General features: G+C 32.6%; 3 protein-coding genes across 4 annotated transcripts in view; 1 reads left to right on the top strand and 2 right to left on the bottom strand.

The window, feature by feature from the left end:
* Positions 1 to 434: 434 nt before the first annotated feature.
* On the bottom strand, positions 435 to 7263 carry LOC138700981 (enkurin). Its single transcript, XM_069827438.1, has 3 exons — positions 7016 to 7263; positions 5216 to 5356; positions 435 to 1303 (listed from the first exon to the last, which is right to left on the bottom strand). Exons 1-3 carry the CDS (start codon positions 7187 to 7189, stop codon positions 1094 to 1096), a joined length of 525 nt encoding a protein of 174 aa, XP_069683539.1. The 5' UTR covers positions 7190 to 7263; the 3' UTR covers positions 435 to 1093.
* Positions 7264 to 9951: 2688 nt separating this feature from the next.
* Positions 9952 to 14134, bottom strand: LOC138702332 (enkurin-like). The gene is made up of 3 exons (XM_069829916.1): positions 13849 to 14134; positions 13050 to 13204; positions 9952 to 10049 (listed from the first exon to the last, which is right to left on the bottom strand). The coding sequence occupies exons 1-3, from the start codon at positions 13932 to 13934 to the stop codon at positions 9952 to 9954; spliced, it is 339 nt and encodes a 112-aa protein (XP_069686017.1). The 5' UTR covers positions 13935 to 14134.
* Positions 14135 to 14310: 176 nt separating this feature from the next.
* The window catches only part of LOC138700984 (E3 ubiquitin-protein ligase HECW2-like), a 334303-nt gene continuing 329734 nt past the window's right edge, over positions 14311 to 18879 (top strand). For both annotated transcript variants that reach the window (XM_069827443.1, XM_069827442.1), the window contains exons 1-2: positions 14311 to 14520; positions 14673 to 14807. In XM_069827443.1, coding sequence (XP_069683544.1) covers positions 14699 to 14807 — 109 coding nt within the window. In that variant the 5' untranslated portion in view covers positions 14311 to 14520; positions 14673 to 14698. The remainder of the gene's footprint in view (positions 14521 to 14672; positions 14808 to 18879) is intronic.

Below are 18879 nucleotides of genomic sequence, written 5' to 3'. Positions count from 1 at the left end.
AACACTCTATATGCATTTCTGGATTCGCCCATACGTGCTACATGCCCTGCCCATCTCAAACGTCTCGATTTTATGTTCCTAATTATGTCAGGTGAAGAATACAATGCGTGCAGTTCTGTGTTGTGTAACTTTCTCCATTCTCCTGTAACTTCATCCCGCTTAGCCCCAAATATTTTCCTTAGCACCTTATTCTCAAACACCCTGAACCTATGTTCCTCTCTCAGAGTGAGAGTCCAAGTTTCACAACCATACAGAAGAACCGGTAATATAACTGTTTTATAAATTCTAACTTTCAGATTTTTGGACAGCAGACTGGATGATAAGAGCTTCTCAACCGAATAATAACACGCATTTCCCATGTTTATTCTGCGTTTAATTTCCTCCCGAGTATCATTTATATTTGTTACTGATTAAAATACACTACTGGTCAAAAAAAAAACATCACAGACAATAAAGTATTTACATTTTTCAATCTCAAGGGAAAAATGGAACTCTCTGCATCATAATCCACAGTTAATTCCCGATTTACCACGAAAATCGTCTGTAGCTGCATTTAGATTGCCAACAGACCATGATTGTTTGGCCAAACACCTGCATAGAATTGGAATATATCAGTCCCCTAACTGCCCATTGTGCAACTCAAACCAAGAAATGGCTTCGGAACACTTCAAAATCTGTGCTTCAGTGGTTGACCATGATAATATCTTTGAAACATATTGGAGTGCAAGAGGTCAGATGACTTTATTGTCAAACGCCTGGCATTAGAAAACAACAACAACATTTTTCATTTTGCGTTGTACTTTATTCTAAAATGATTTAAGTAAATGTTTGCAGTGTAAAGTGGCACATAAACTTGAATATCTTTCACGAATCATGTTCAGTAACTTTTAAAGTCTGTGTAAGTTATGTTAAAATTTCTTAGAGAGTTGGAATGAAAGTTTAATCCTATAATTTGTTGCCAGCTGTGTAATACCTTCACTCTAGTGCTGTTTCAGTATAAAATACCAGAAATGCAACTGTGCACGTCATAAATTTCTTGTTTTGCCTGTGTGCCTCTACATTAAGTCCTGTTTACTCCGCAATTTGAGTCATTCTAGTCAGAATCTGGATCGTAACTAAACACACTGCAGCTGGCATCGGTGACGTAGATGTGTGGATGTCGTTCCAGCATGCGTATATCGTGCTCCAGCTGCTTCAACTCTTCTTCCAGTTTCGCTTTGTGCTTCTTCTTTGGCAGTGTGTCCGTGAGGATTGGTAGTAGTTGGTATGCCTTTTGTACTTCTTCCCAGTTATGCTTTAAACCCTGGAAAAGGCAGGTACAACTTTAGAACCAATAATGTTACCTACTTACTTACTGGCTTTTAAGGAACCCAGAGGTTCATTGACGCTCTTACATAAGTCCGCCATAGGTCCCTATCCTGTGCAAGATTAATCCAGTCTCTATCATCATATCCCACCTCCCTCAAATCCATTTTAATATTATCCTTCCATCTACGTCTCAGCCTCCCCAAAGATCTTTTTCACCCACCTCCCAACTAACACTCTATATGCATTTCTGGATTCGCTCATGTGTGCTACATGCCCTGTCCATCTCAAACGTCTGGATTTAATGTTCTTAATTATTTAACTATTATTGTAATTAATATATTAATATTGACGTATCGTAAGAATACGTACCTTAATAACCAACAAGTTTAATTTTAATGTAATTATTATTATCTAATTGAATGTTATTATATTTAGTATAAACTTAAAAAAAGAGAGATACGAAAACCTTTATTAGAAATGAAGTATTGTTGTTGTTATTCAACTGTCTGAAGACAGGTCTGAACCACACAAGTGATACCAACAAGGCACCACTTATGACGCAACTAGGCGAGGAGATAATGGGGAGAGTGGCCAGTTCCTTGTTCTTAAATAATTACGTAACATGTATGGTTCTTCATGCTTCAGATGTCTCCTTTTTTACTCGTTAATATATAATTAGAAACTAAATTTTTTATCATTATTATTATTATTATTATTATTATTATTATTATTACTGCAAACTATTTATTATTGTGACAGTACAATTCAAAAGTGCAGCTTTGTGGAATTTCTCCCGCGACAGTTACATCTTAGCTCGCTCATGCTTGTAACATGAATCAGCGATCGGCTTTCTTCGGGTACTGCACTTATCTCTTCAGCTGACTACGCTATCTACACTTGCTCTCTGTAACAACTTTTATGCGTTGGCCTTGAGATGCCTGGTTTATATAATTACTTTGTAGAAAATTAAGAGTTGCTCATGACAGATGCTAAATGTAATTAGCGTGAGTGAAAAATGTCATTGAACAGTGTCATTACAAAAATTGGCTTGAACAATCGTAATTTAAAAAATGTGCAACATTAAGCTGCTAGGCTGAACTGATGTTGAAGCAGATGGTGCGAGATTGTGTCTGCTGTTTCTTATGGTGCTCATGGCAGTATGGTGCAACTGAACCAGTTGGTAAAAAAGAAAATTGCCTTGTTGATGTGCGAGTGCCAAAGTAATAAACACGATAATTTTCTCTGCACACACCAAAATAGCTTCACAATACTCCTTCATGGGCCGGAACATCTCAGAAGGATGGAAACAGCTGGATGCGTCCATGTGAGTGGAAATGTGTGTCTTCTTCAGTGAGAGATAAAGATTAAGATTAAAAGAACCCAGTCCACAGGAAGAGTTGCGTTGACTGCTTTCTGGGGTGTCAGAAGTGTTGTCCTTATTCAGCACGATGACAATGACTGCATGAACACTGCCAGATCGATATAACAAATAATGAGTTGAATAATTCAGTTGTGAGTGTCTGCTATATTTCTCCTACTCCCCCAATTTATTCCCCTCTTGATTTCTGTGTGTTTTGAAGAATAAATTGCAAGGTTAGCTTTTCAGAAACCACACAGTGTCTGAAAAATAAATAAATACCAATTTATATATAGTCAAACCACCTCTTTGTTTAGTGAATAGCTTGATTGTAGATAACATCCTTGATTACCTACATGCCATAGGTCACAACTTCAGTGGAAATTTTTGTTGAAACTCCATAAAAGCAGGATGAATATATGTAACTTCAAAATCGATGTTAATACAGATCATTAAAATAATTATACAGTGATGGTTTTGGACTCATGATAAAAACAGCCTAAATGTAATTTTCTGTATCATTTTGGTGACGACATCCCCTCAATATAAAAAAATGTGATGACAAAATATTTATGATGACGAAATATCTTCGGTGACAAAATCTTCTCAGTGCCAAAAAACATGACAAAATGTATTTGATGATCAAAAAATTAATGACGAAAAATAGGTGACAAACTACAATGGTGACGAAATGCTCTAGACCAGTCATGTCAATTGATGCCCACAGGAGCAAGCGCGCGCTTTAGAGCCCAGGAGAGTCTGAGCGCTTTACAGCGGAAAGGAAAGAGACAGACGAAAGAGGTGGTATATGCCGCTTGGTCGAGCTATATTCAGGGATGGCCAGCACTAATTCAATGGATAAAGGGAAGAGAACTTATTAAAACCATATCCATGTTAATTTTTAGATTTGCCTGAGAAGTATAAGTGCATTATAAGAATGTAAGTTTTAATTTTAATGCTCATTTTTCACAAGTTTGATTTTTTTATTCAAAAGAAATATTTTCTCAACTTTTCGTATTGAAAAGTGAAATTTTCAGATATAGGCCTATTTATTTAGTAGCCTTACAGAATGTTTTCGTAGATCTGATATACCGTATATACGTATTACTGAAGATAGTGTATTGAAAATTTTGAAAATATTCGCATGGAAATTGTTTGTAAGGAAATGAATTAACAAAGCAACTACTGTTACATCATAAGCAAAAGATACGTGCCCATGTGTTGTAAAAATGTCAGCTCTATAGCTTCAGCACATTTCGAGAAAATAATTTAATATTCTGATGATAGGAAGTTGCTCACAAATATCACCTTAAAAGCATAATGCGATAAGAGTTTTGTTACGGAATATTAGTTACACTTAAAACAGATACAGTACCTAGGTAACTGTGCTTTGTACTGTAATATTGTTTTGATCAGTTTATTGATTACTTTTGTAAGGCTAAAGATACCATCAAAAAAATTCCAACTTATCATGTCATACTCAATCTCTTTCTTTGGAATATCACTTTCTTTATGAATGATGTGTTTCATCCACTTAATACAGTATAATATTATACTATTCTGGAATTTAAGTGAATATTCCTTCTTAACTCTCTATTATGTTATTAAGATTTAAAACACAAGTGAAATATTAAGAAATCAGTGTTAGTACTTTTGTTTTACAGACAATATAGATAATATTAAACAGAAAGAAGCCATATAAAAATAACGACATAAAATTTCACGTTCCGTTTGAAGTTTGTGCACCACTGTTTTCTTAATCCAACAGGTTGCTTATTCATATACACAACCCTTCCTCTTTCCATACTTAGCGCTTGATGCCCGCGCACAATGTCAAAGTCAGAAAAATGCGCTTGCTTTGACATCACTGACGTAGACCTTTGTTATTGTATAAACTCGTATGTACGAACATTGGAGGTCACTGGTCAGAAGTGATTACTAATTACCTTTGGTATACCAGTACTATATAAGTTAAAGATAAAAACCTAAGGAATGAAATAAATAATTTCTGCATAAAACCTCAAGTTATTCAGTGTTGTCTACAATCGAACTTAAAACATCTTTAGAACGAAGCAGTGCGTTATTAAAAGTCAATGGCTAATTTCTTATAACAAAAAAGATTGATTTTTTAAATGAATTTATCTGGTAAGCTGTTTCTTCAGTGAAATCAAATCACTAATTGTAAATCTTTACCCTTATTGATTGTCACTGACAAGGAGAGGACACGCTCTGTATATCACCGAATGGAATAAGATTGTGTGAGATGAAAGTACAAGACGTACTGTTTAAAGTCATACCTGGTATGGGTGGCCAGTGACCCCTCGTTTTGGAAATATTGGCTATTGTTTGTGACATACTTCCGTTAGGTGCTCAATAGGGATGCATTAGACTGTGTAACAGCGTAGCTCATGTGGTTGGATGCTGAGTTGTTATCCACAAAATCTGATTTAATTCGGTAATATACAGAGCGTGTCCTCTCCTTGTGAGTATGTATTTATATTCTGTTTCTGATATTTAGTTTTTTCTTGATGTTTGTTAATTGATACTTACAGCAAGTAATGCTTTCCTTTCCGGTTGTGTGATGTAACGCCCCTCTGGTTTGTATAGATTTATTTCAGTTTGCAGTTCCTTTTTAGCGGCTTCCTCTTCTTGTTGACGTTCTCTTAAGTAGTTTGGAAGTTTTCCGTATTTCTGAAAAAATAAACAATTTCATTAACAGAACTTCCACAACAGAACTTCACTGCAGAAGAAGAGTTGCAATAAACAAACACTTGTATAAGTGCATCGTTATCTGAACAGCTAGAGCATAACTTTCCATGCTGGAGGTCCAAATTCAAATCCTGCTAAGTCCAAGTGGAATTCATTGTGGACAAAGTAGATATTGGACTAGATTTTTCTAGGTTACTACATTTTCCCCATCCATAATTCCAGTACTTCCTTATAACTCATAATCATTCACCTCATTGGTAAAGTATAAACTGGTAACTATTGCACTGTACCATTTTTCTCATTATGTAAACTGCATGGAACCTATACGGCAAATGTTCCATGGAGAAATAACCTGAAATCCTTGGAGTTTCTGCCAATGCTGTAGTAATCAGGTACTGGTACGACACAATATTAGCAAGTAGCAAACAAACATAACTTTTTCTGATTCTATATAGCAGTTATCAGAGCATTCTTTAGGCGACCTAAGAGTAATATATACAGAAGTTGTACTGATAGATAAAGGAAGTTTTATTTTAAGGTACTGAAATATTACCAGATACGTAGATGACATACTAATACTATACAAAGGAAACAAAAGACAGATCCAAAACCTACATCAACATATAAACAAAATACACCCAAAGCTACACTACACATTAGAAATTGAAAACAATAATTCCATAAATTTTCTAGACATTACAATAACAAAAGTAGACAACAAACACACATTCAAAGTATACAGAAAACCCACAACAACACACATACACAACACATCCAACCACCCCACACAACACAAACAAGCTGCATTCCGAACAATGGTACACAGACTACTCAACATACCAATGAACCAACAGGATTACAACGAAGAGCTAAACACAATCAAATACATAGCACTAGAAAACAGATACAACCCCAACATAATAGACAACATAATACGTAAGACAAAACATAACCACAAAAAACAGAAGAATACAACACAAACACAAGAACACAAAAAATAATATATCACACTAACATACGAAAACAAAAACACACATAAAATTGCAACCTCATTCAAGAAATTAAATTACAACATCGCATACAGAACAAATAACACTCTACAAAAACATCTCAACACACAAACAACCAAATACAACCACACAGGCGTATACAAACTCAAATGTAACACCTGCAACAACTTCTACATAAGACAGACAGGCAGATCGTTTCAAACACGTTACAAAGAACACATCACAGCCATAACAAAATTACATCCAACCAAAAAGCCAGAAACTAAACACACTAGAACAATATGAAATATACAGACACACAAAAACACACCCCAACGAAATTCTCAACACACAACTCAACTTCAAAACACACACACTCTTTGACTCAACATTACACCACACGAACACACCCTCACAGGAAACAAAGCAAGAGGCGCCAAGACCAACAACGACCAGTTCTGAAGATGACCCATAAATAGGTCGAAACATGTAAACGAGGTACGTTGAAATTTAACACAGAAAAGTCTTACCATACATATTCCGAAGATGAAATATTGAGTGCAGAATTCTTTTGCAGTCTATTGTATTACCTTAAGAATTTCGTAATAAGAACAAAGTTCATGATATAGACTCGAATCGAGGTTCTGCGTACCTTGCTTAGAATGAAATGCGGTTCCAGACCAGATGTCGACAAAGGATGCGCGTCTCCTTTCTTAGTGTCTATATAGTTGCGTTTCGGCTGTCGAGGAGCAAGTCTTACAGCCCGAACAATGTTCTTATGGCAGTAGTTGGTTCCGTCTTTAGTTCGTTTACCTGCTAGACTCATATGTTCAATATCTTGTGTGGCCTCCGCCTCTCCTTCCTTTACAGTTGCGTCTGGGCAAAGGCATTCATTCTGCGCATGCTGTGCAGAAAGAATACAGTTATTACAAGGACCGTAGGGATCAGTTCTTGGACCTTTATTATTTATAACATAACATACAGGGTGATTCAGGAAAAGGGAATGGCAAATGACTACGTGCAGAGGAGTAGTACATGTCGTTCTTCTGAGATCGTCTGAGGGCAGCACTGTTCATAATGGGTATAGAGAAACAGTTGTTTTTAGTTTCCTTGGCTACAGGGATGGACATGTTCTTCCAGTATGATAGAGCCTCTGGCATTTTAGCCGTAAGTGACACTTCATCTAAATCTCACATTCCCCAAATGATGAATCGACCTTTGTGGCCACATGCATTTGGCCACCAGGGTCCCCAAACCTTACCCCTGTCGATTTTTGCGTGTGGGGATGGATGAAAGGCTTAAAGTCAAACATACCGCAAGAGGTCTACACTTATGGAGTAACGGTCAGTGTGTCTGGCTGCGAAACTAGGTGGCCCTGGTTCGAATCCCGTCGGGGCAAGTTACCTGGTTGAGGTTTTTTCCGGGGTTTTCCCTCAACCCAATACGAGAAAATGCTGGGTAACTTTCGGTGCTGGACACCGGACTCATTTCACCAGCATTATCACCTTTATATCATTCAGGTGCTAAATAACTTAGATCTTGATACAGCGTCATAAAATAACCCAATAAAATAAAACATACCACAAGAGTATAATAAATTAGCAAGAGCTTATACGAATGTTGTAATGCAATAAAGCAGCACCGACAGTGCCGAAAGTATTATGGGTATTTTTAACAATTTAAGGTATACATTGACTTTGAAATATCAGATTTCTTCAAAATTTTTGTGAATGTTTTTGTCTCATCTGGAAGCTCATTTCTTTTGTTTTCAGAAATATGTAACTCGTACCCATTATCTCAATAATTTCATAATTATTTGGTAATCGCACTATTCTTTCTATACCTTACGCCATCTTCAGTGTCTGTTTTCTCCTATTTCACATTTTCCGACATTTGTTATCTTTCCGACAGACAAAAAGTAGACTTCCAATTGAAGAGTCCACTGCAAGAATGATGGACGTCACTTTCTTGTCGAAAATGAACCAAGACTGTCAATGCATAGCTTAATACATATAGAATGTACATACAGAGTTATATGGCATTAATACTGATAGTCATTGTCCAGTAATGATCGGAAAATCACAGTTAAGCTTTGAGCGCTAAGCATTTCAAACTTTCAATTGCTTCTCCGCAAAATGTATTCCAAATGACATCCATCATTCTTGCAGTCGACTCTTCAATTGGGAAAAAGACTTCATTGAAGTACCAAATTAAAGGTTAAACGTGTGGCTGTGTTGTAAACTAAAATTATTTTCAATCAATTATAATTATTTTTTCCCAAAAATATACAAATATACATTTTTTTTTTCCTAAAGTGCTTATGTAATGTGGCATATCTTTTCAATGGTTCAAGATAAATAAATAATTTTAGTATGTAACATTCTCCATATGTAAGGGATCATTTTGGCGTAAGAAGTTTTCTCCTAGGTCAATTTCTAATGGAGTTAGGTTGGTCCAAAATGTTACTAAACTTGAAAAAAAATTCCTTTGGTCCCCCAAATTCGATTTTCAAGTTTGAATTGTATAAATTGCTTACTTTACTTGTATTCCCAAGAATAATGTCACCAAAGTTTGAAAGACATTAAGGAAAAAAATGTGGATTTTTTTCTTAAGAATTGATGTAGCCCAGCTTACAGCTATAAAATTTTTGGAAATATTCAACATTTTTTTCCTCCATTACTGTATCTTGCACAATAATGAAAATTGGTATGTGTAAAATACTGTTCTTCTGCTATATGAAAAAAAAATACTTTTACGATTAAAAAAAATTATTTCTATATTTGTTTTTTCAAAATTCAAAATGTTGGCAGTTCACTGTGCGGTGAAGAAGCGTTTTCCTCATAACTCATAAACTTGTTAACTTTTTCATGTTCTATCTCTTTTATTTTATTGCTGAAACTCATGTTTACAATACCATGCTCTTTCAACTACATTCCTTAATAAATAATATTTTCTTAATTTTGTGTTAGAAGATAATACTGATATTTGACAATTTTTAAAATGAATTTATTTTTTATCAGACAATCTATCAAAGGTAGAGTAGTGATATTGCATCATATTGTAGATAAAACATGCATAAATACACACAAAAAATTTCATTACAGAATCTTTGATAGTTTTTGAGTTATGTGGGAAACTTTTCATCACTGCACTGTGAAGTGAATTTTGAAAAAATATATATATATATATATATATTTTTTTTTTTTTAAATCGTAAAAAATATATATATATATTTTTTTTTTTCGTATAGCAGAAGGACAGTGATACAGTAATGGAGGAAAAAATTTTGAATATTTCCAAAATTTTACTGCTGTAGCTGTACCTAATCACTTAAATTACACAACTGAAAAATATATTGAATTATCATATAGGCCTGTAATTAACACCAAATTAAAGGAATCCGGAATGGGCAATAGGCATTTTTTATGAGACGGAAGGGAAAGGTTCCTTAAATTCACAATCTGGAAATCTGGTCCGTTTCAAGATCTGCTATTCGAACAGCACTAAGCAAAGTAGTGTATGTGTGCAATACCGTTCCAGCACTCACGTATCTCATAAGGTAACTATTTGTAATGGCATGAACGAAGATTATCTTGCCTTTATCTCTTCATAGTCACTCTTCTTTCTGCCCTGCAATCGTGGTGGAACTGGAGGACGTCGCTCTGATAGGAGGCAGCGTGGTTCATCTGCAAAACGAAGCAGTTACTAGTTCAATGTATTAAAAGGCATTACTTTGAAATTCTCACTTACCAAATGCACCAATGACCTCCTTAAGGGTATATGTATGTGAACGACCACAAATATTATCAGAAAATGCAGGCTCTAAACTTCTAAAATATTATAAGGAAATGAACTCACAATTGGACAAAAATTACAAGGTACCACAACAAGACTTATTAGAACTTAATATCTGATAAAAGTATAAAAAGGTTACTAATAATATTTTTTAGAACTCACTTTTTACTTCAAATTAAATTTTCCAAAATTTGAAAATTTTCATACATATTGTTTCATAACTCCACAACCATTAGAGTTAGAATTCTGAAATTTTGTACACTGATTTAACATTCATCTATACAAAAGGTAGAATACAATAATGCATATTTCTTTGAAAGTAGAAAAATTAGGTAACAACATATTATGTAAATTTTAATATATTTTATATAGGATAAATAAAAAATTAATTGTATTAAAATAAACAAGTCTACATGTCTGAGAGTAGTCTACTTTCCAGAAATAAGTGTTTATTACATGCAGGAAAAATATTAAAGATGTCACAGAGACCATAACAATGTTATGGTTACCAAATGATGTAACTGCAGAATTTTTTTGTTTTTGTTTTTTTTTTCCCCCATACTTTCATAAAACTGGTTTGAAAAATATTATTAGTAACCTTTTTTATACTTTTATCAGATATTTAAGTTCTGATAAGTCTTGTTGTGGTACCTTGGAATTTTTGTGCAATTGTGAGTTTATTTCCTTATAAAATTTTAGAAATTTAGAGCCTGCATTTTCTGAGAATATTTATGGTCGTTCACGTACATATACCCTTAAGAGAAGCATTTATGATATTTTGCCAAGGATAATAGAGATTTTAAGGCTGCACTGAAGTGTAATTTCAATTTTATAAACTAATAAAGGTAAAAATCTGAAATTTTGTACAATTATTGTACTACTTATAAATAATTTGGTTTAAGAATGTGTGGTTTATTAAAATTTTTGTAAATTTAAATTATTTCTTGAAAAATCGCTATTATTCCTACAAATTTTAACATTTTTGCTTAAAATTCCATTTTTATAACTTTCAAACACCCTAAAATAAAGCTTACTGGTCAGTGTTTTCATTTCATTTGTCCCCCCCCCCCCCCCGAAAAAAAATTTCAACTCTAAAAACAGAAAAAAATATCAGCAACTCCTACAAGAAAATAGAGACATAAGTAGAGGTAAATGAACAAGCATGCTTTTTTCTTACAAAAAATACCATATTTCAATATAACGAAGTAATATGAAAGGCCCATAAGATCTCGTTATACTGATATTTTACTTTATAAAGATTGTTTTTGTTGTTATATTTAATTTCCATTATTCACGAAGAAATTGGCTCAGTGATGCTAAATAAGAAAATCAATAACAGTTCAGAAGCAGTGACTGTATGCAGACAAAAAGTTGCATGTCCAAAATCATACTTACAAATCAGTAGGTATCAGGATTGCTGAAAAACATATATTTTTCGTGAAAAAGGTGGAATAGATTTTTTGAGCAGCATATTTCAATTTACCTTTATACTTCGTATAATGAGGTGCGTAGTAAATAATAATAATAATAATAATAATAATAATAATAATAATAATATTAATATTAAATTAAAAAAGAGAAAAAACAGAAACGTTGGTCTTTACTACTACCCTTTCATCTCAAGACTGGATAATACTTCCACTCGGTAATGAGTTTTGGAATAATATTCTGGGGAAATTCCACAGATAGTAACAGTATATTTCTATTACAAAAAAGAGTAATTAGAATAATAGTAGGTGCCAAATCTAGGGAATCTTGTAGGACTATTTTAAAAAAACTACAAATAATGTCCATGTCTTGTCAGTATATCTTTTCATTAATAGTCTTCCTCGTATGTAATCGTGAAAACTTTGTAACTAATTCAACAGTTCATAGCATAAATACACGTCAAAAAATGACTTTCATACTCCATCGGCAAGTCTATCGTACTGTCAAAAAGGAGTGCGTTATATGGCAGTAAAAATTTTTAATAGCCTCCCTATCAATATAAAAAATGAAACTCAAAACATAAGATTATTTAGGGCCAAATTAAAGAAGTACCTAATTTCTCACGCCTTCTATTCTGTAAGTGAATTCATGACATTCAATAACACTTCATGAAATTGATACTAAAACTATGTGTTGTACTAGTAGACTATATTGTAAATCTCGTCTGTATATATTTCATCTAGACTGTGACTATAAATTAAGACTTTATAATAGTATTAAGTTTTTTGACTTGTTCCATATTCTAGCTGTAAAGCAATGTATGAATACTATGGAATGTTAATAAATACAATACAATATGAAAATAAATTAACTCTGTACTAATTCCCACTTCAGTTTTGTTCTTTTTGCACCATACTTCAACATATTACCGGTATATTAAAAGGTTGTTAATGGAGTAAGGTTCTGGTTATCAGATTTAAGTAGCATTAAAAGTTACAAGGTTACAAGAAATGTTGAATTGTGGAGGAAAGAACAGAGGGAGGGGGGGAGGGGGAAGAATGACAATAATAAAATTAAAATTCAACATACCGTTATGATATCTAAATCATTAGAAATAATCTTTGTATTTGGTGACACTATTACTGTGAACTTCAAATATAGCTTAAAACATAATAAATTACAGTGATTATTGTTAAAATTTTATTAAATAATTGAATATTAATTTCTACAGGAATATCTAAATAACACAGTAAATAGAACTTCTATTAAGGAATGCTGAATTATCATGCTAATGCATGGAATAAATTAATGTTTCAACTTCATACATTTTACTTGCAATTTTAATCCTTTACGTACTGGTGTTTATTATTTTTTTACATATATGAAAATATTGAACTTTTATTATGTCAGTTTCTGTGTTTTATATCCGAGTGTGAGTAATACTCGCCTGTTGGTTTACATACCAATCTTTGGACAAGGGGGTAATGTGCGAGAATTTTTTTTAAGGTACTCAGATGGCTTTTTAAGTGGAACTTCAGCAAAACCGAATGTTTTGTGGCAGTATTTATTTTTCTTTTCTTCAGCCTCCAACAGTTTAGCAATGAATGGTGACTTGGCACTGAAACAAAATTGTAATGCAAATCAACTAGCTAGTTAGAGAATTTCTGCATCTTAAGGAAATGTTCAGGCTAGAAAATTCGAGAAAATCAGTGTGATCCCTATATTGAACATGCAAAAAAATATCTACAAGTCACTGAAATTTGTTTAATTTTTTTTAAACATTAACAAGCTCTACAAAAACCACTAATAAATTTCTTTATATTTATCTACTACATTTGATAGTGTGGAGAGAATACTGCTGTCATTTTATTTAGTGGGAGTGGGGACAAGCAGCAACCATTTCTTTTTAAATGTGCATTAAAACTTGAAGTGAATGTAATTACGGTTATTTTGGCATTTTATTGGTTATTATTTATGTATCCGATAATCAAGGTGCAGCCTACATGTATCAGTGCTGCTGCTGATGATGATGATTATCATGATCATGATCATGATTACATACTGCTTTTATTACATATTATTATATACTTTTCCCTAAACAGGGGTTGCCTAGAAGGAAAAGTATACCATTTACAAAACAAAATTTGTAGCCTATTCATTGATTTATTTAAAGTGTGAAGGAAGTGCATATTATATTTATCAATAGGCCTACATCTCACTAAGTAAGAGCAAAATCATTATCCTTAATTTTGTATTACTTACGCTATTTTTGGAGGTAGCTTTGTTTCTTCTTTCTTAAGAATATTGTAAATATTTTCATTATGATTTGTAAGTAATATTGTGGACATTATTAATTAATTCCGATTTATAAGTACTGGTAGCTATATTTACTTTAATTTCTTCAGGACTGTATTTATTTCATATTTTCATCCGAGCTAAATTTTTAAGACAGTTCAAACAATGTTACCGAATGTAATTCGCAATACCGCAATAAAATTCTAATATTTCATATTTCTCTATCGCGTCTCTAATTCGAAGTTGTTTATTATGTTGCTTAGCAACGAAACGAATGGACACGCGTTGACACCTTGATCTTAAACAATACCCTACCTTTCACACTTGGTGGAATAATATCGACATTGGTGAACCTGTACTGGATATTGAATTTATACAATTCGAAGCTAGATGGCACTTACGTTTATTTATTGTGCTAGCGCATGCGCAAGGAAATTCAAAGCACTGCAGTTGGTTTTACGGGGATTGATGTGTTCGAGAGATTGTGGGTTTGTTTTGGTAGAGAGGACGGTATTGTTTTTATTTTATTCGAATAACTCCAAACTGTCGTATGTAGAATGTTTTTATTATATTATTTAGTGTCACAGTGTGTCTGTGATCGCTAGTTCAACAATGCAGTCGTAGGATAGTTTTCAAGAGGTGAGGGCCTTGGCAAGTCGGAACTGTCAAATTGCTTTTCACCTGTCACAAATGAAGGCGTCCAAATTTGCGCATTATTTGAAGTTATCTATGTACGGTTTATGTGGAGTGACTTCATTTCATTTGTGTATTTTTTATACCCTGTGTTTTAGGAGTGTCGAAACTCTGTGTCAGGCTCATGCATGTTGTGGGGGGAGTTGCAGTAACACACCAAGAAGAACAAAATCACCTCCAAGATCCACCACCTCCAGAACATCAGAGGAGTCATGGTCGCCCTTCAAATTCTTGTAAGAATGTTTGTGGAGCTCTCATTTCATTCTTATTGCCGTCTTAGTTATTTGTCGTAGTGTAGGCCTAATTTTGCTTAGTATGATTTTTCTGCTTGATTTTTTTCCCCCAAGTTTCAAGCATTTTCAACATTATGTACAGAAATTATTGTTATTTTGAACGAAATTATATACTTTTAAACATTATATCACGTGAAAATACTCCGATAAATTAATTTATTCATTGCAATCTTAATATAATGCCAAGAGTGATAATTTTGACATATTGGTGTTGCATGGGAGATGCAAACACCTTCAGGTATGTTTATGTGATACTTTAGATTTATAATGAATCACACATACACTTTTATACATTAATATGTAGTGATTAACGAATTTAACGTGAACAATATTGAATATGAAACTGAAACTTACTAATAAAAGTAAAAATGGCCAAATGGAATTATTTAACACGCTATTATTTCAGGACTGAAATACTTTATTGTAGTGCACGAAGTAGGCCTATATTTATACAATTTTATGATTTTTAATATTTCTTATTGGTGTCGTTAGAGAATGTAATCTGTTTTGAACCAAACAGTTCTTCTACTTTAGATATCACTTATATTACAGGCTCTCAATTCATCGAGGACCTCTATAACAACATTTTAAGACGGAGCAAGACTACTGCTTTTGTATCCTTAATTGTTTTGGCGATACATCGTCCGATTATGTCTAATATTGTTCGAACAGTCACATTCGAAATCCATCTTGCCCAATGTTTACCGATGTTTGTAGTTACCATCGTCCACAAGGATTTGGATTCTTCCGGTCCCAAGAAGTTTGACATTGTCATAGGTCATAGAGTGAAATGAACTTGATCTTTATATATATATATACACAATATAGGATAATGAATTATATTTCCAATGCCACTTTTTTTAATAATCTTTTATGAGTGGTTTTGAAACACTGGTAATAGTTCTCATGTCTACTAATTAATTATAGCAACCAAAATGGATAAACCCAATGTACCTTCACAAACAGAAAAGTGTCAAAAAAAATCTAAGAAACAATACATAATTAAAATTATTTTAATAAATATACAACATTAAAAAATAATACCAGTGCCCTGTTATTTCAAGGCTACTTTCAATTAACAATGCCACATTTTTTTTTATCACTTTTGGATGCGAATTAAGATTTAAAATGGTAAAAATTTCCAATGTAAGACTATCTGTAGGCCTAATATTTATATAAATCACATTATTTAAATTAAGATTTTTTTTTTATAATGGGACAAAAAGTTGGAAATATTCCCCGCATTAAGCAGTTTCTATTAGGGTGCATTAATTTTGCTCTGAGTTTTATAATGTACTGATAAATGGTTATAAAATATGTTCCTATAATGTTTCTCATTGTTAAGCGTAAGTTTTTTTTATATAGGCCTATATTTTTTTAGCTTATTGATTTTTGTCAACTTTCATAATTAATGTAGTAGGCTATTGTACTACATTTATAAATTTTTCTGACAAATTTTCTTTTATCTTTTTCTAAGTTCTGTATTGTATTACTGATATAAATTTTCCTCAAAATTTGTCCCTTATTATTTTTTTTCAAAGTTCTTTATTGTACTGATACAGGCCTAAATATAAATTTTCCTGAAAATTTTCCCCTTATTATTTTTTTGCCTGAATTCTATATTTCGTTAATATAGGCCTAAGTTCTATATTGTACTGATAAAAGCCTATAAATACAGATTTTCCTGAAAATTTTCCTCTTCTGACATAATTTTTTTAACTTACTGACTTTGATAAGTCTGATATTAATTATAAATTTTCCTGAAAATTTTCCTTCTTTTTGAGCAATTTTTTTTCTTCAGCTTATTGATTTTGCTAAGTTATATAATTATTGTACTGATATAATTTAAAAATTTTCTTGAAACCTAGTACCTTTTTTTTTTCTTCTTCCAAGTTCATTGACTTCGATGTTACATACAGTATATGGCTTTACTGAATTTAATCCATTAACATGTCTGGCACCTCACATTACATATTTACGGGCAAGTCATAAATAACAAGTTTTGAGTAGAGCAAAAGCAACGTTTGAAATGAGGACCAATATCACGGAAATTTGATGCTCTACATAATTATGAAAGAGAATAGACTTTTATATCACCCATCTGAAGGAGTATACTTTTTGTATTCACATGGTGGTCATAACTCAAAGCCAGCAATTTATGACTTACGCCCTTTTTACCACACAACATGCTGATTGATTAAAATACGAAATATTTATTTATTTGTGTAATGCCTAGTACATGATATTTACTTTCATTGACTGAGGGAAAAACAAGAAAGTGGTGAACAAAACTACGGATTAAGTAATTAAAAATATTCGAAATATAGAATATATAAAAACGAACAAATTATTACAGAAAATGAAAAAAATGATTACGTTACAAAATATATAATTCAGAACAAATTAATTACAATTTAAATTAAATAAAAACCTAAAGAAAACTAACTGGAGCAACATGTTCACTGCATGCAAAGGACTCATATTCTTTGTCACATTTCTACCTACTGTCCAAGAGGGCAGAGAACACTAGGAAGACCTTTAAAGAGATGGCTTGCGACTGTAACGGGCCATTAGGCCCAATACTTGTTAGGACGATGATGATGAATTAAAAAAATACAAAGCCATTGATTTTGACAAGTTTTTATATTATTACTGATATAAGTAATAGTAAATTTTCTTGAAGAATTTCTTCTTCAGCCATTCTTTTATCTCACACTAAAAAAAAAGAGTACCGGTAATATTATTTACTCTGCTGTGAATATAAGATGATAATATGTACTAATATTTGTGAATATTTCATAGCTTTGTGTGCACAGAATCTTTGTGAAGCTATAATTTTTCGTGTAAAATAAAGTAAAAACATGTTTTACGTATTATTTGTCACATTCGTTACAAATCAGTGTCACATCCATTACAGAAAATAACATTATTATTTTAAATTTTAAAAATCATGGAACTTACCAAGATAGATAATTAAGGTCATCCTTTAAGTATCAGTAAAGCTTTTTAAAGTACAATTGAAGCGGTGGGCCGAATAACGGTCTTTGTTACAATTTTTCAAAATTGACTTTTTAATGGAATAATGCTTTATATAGTCTTACACAGCCGTCACAAAAATTGTTTTTCAATATCTGTACCAGAGGTGCTTCTACACGAGTTACAACCGTGACTTGCTTGCTTGGAACAACGGTCTACAATGTAACATTTTTAAGTAATTGATTAACTAGCGGACTTAATCGTGTTAATTATGTTAGTCTGTACGGTTTACAGCTGTTTCGGTGCTTCATCACACCATCCTCAGAGCCTACTAGATCTCGGCGTCATCTCGAATTTCTCTGCCTGTTGTGTGGGTGCGTTTGATTGTTGAAAAGTGGAGTCAAATTTTTGTTCCTCCTGCACTGTTAGCAGATTGTAACATAGACCGTTATTCGGTCCAAAGCTTCAATTATATTCAAAAGGATTAACAAATTTGTAAACTAATATAAAATGAAGTGTTGTGATGGGTATCATTTTTGTCACATTCGTTACAGCGGAAAAATTACGATAAAATGAAAGTAATCAAAGCAATAATGGTGAAAATTCATGAGTGTAAGAAAAACCTCAAGGTGACGAGGTAAGATTGAAACATAAAAAAAACTATTGTCATTTTTAAAAATTAACTTCTAAAACTGTGTAATGCCACTTTCGTCACTAAAAGAATAGCTACTTTATTTATTTTTTGAGCTTATTGCTTTTGTTAAGTTTTATAATTTGTTTTGTAATTATACTGCTATAATTATCTATCACTCACCTCTTATCCTGATAAGTTGATAAACTAATTACAGTTCAAATATCAAATTACACAACACATTTTTTAATTACACAATAACATATGAACTGCACACAGCAATTCAAAATGGATTAGGATTTAAAAATATTTTTTACCTGGAAATTAAGTACCGGTACTGGTACATATGAAACAAATTACAGACCCTTTCGTAGAACTTCTCACTTGCTATGAGTATGGGTGACT

This window comes from Periplaneta americana, chromosome 6 (genome assembly GCF_040183065.1).
Source record: "Periplaneta americana isolate PAMFEO1 chromosome 6, P.americana_PAMFEO1_priV1, whole genome shotgun sequence".
Lineage (NCBI taxonomy): Eukaryota > Metazoa > Arthropoda > Insecta > Blattodea > Blattidae > Periplaneta > Periplaneta americana.
Note: the sequence above shows the minus strand (reverse complement) of the source record. Positions and strands in the feature narration are given on the sequence as shown.

Excerpts from the sequence above, each read along its gene's own strand:
- LOC138700981 (XM_069827438.1), bottom strand. The coding sequence starts at position 7,189 with ATGAGTCTAGCAGGTAAACGAACTAAAGACGGAACCAACTACTGCCAT. Across the intron at positions 5,357-7,015 it reads CGCATTTCATTCTAAGCAAG|AAATACGGAAAACTTCCAAA; the intron begins GTACGCAGAACC and ends TTATTTTTTCAG. Across the intron at positions 1,304-5,215 it reads AAAGGAAAGCATTACTTGCT|GGTTTAAAGCATAACTGGGA; the intron begins GTAAGTATCAAT and ends TGCCTTTTCCAG.
- LOC138702332 (XM_069829916.1), bottom strand. The coding sequence starts at position 13,934 with ATGTCCACAATATTACTTACAAATCATAATGAAAATATTTACAATATT. Across the intron at positions 13,205-13,848 it reads AAGCTACCTCCAAAAATAGC|TGCCAAGTCACCATTCATTG; the intron begins GTAAGTAATACA and ends ATTTTGTTTCAG. Across the intron at positions 10,050-13,049 it reads ACCCCCTTGTCCAAAGATTG|ATGAACCACGCTGCCTCCTA; the intron begins GTATGTAAACCA and ends TTCGTTTTGCAG.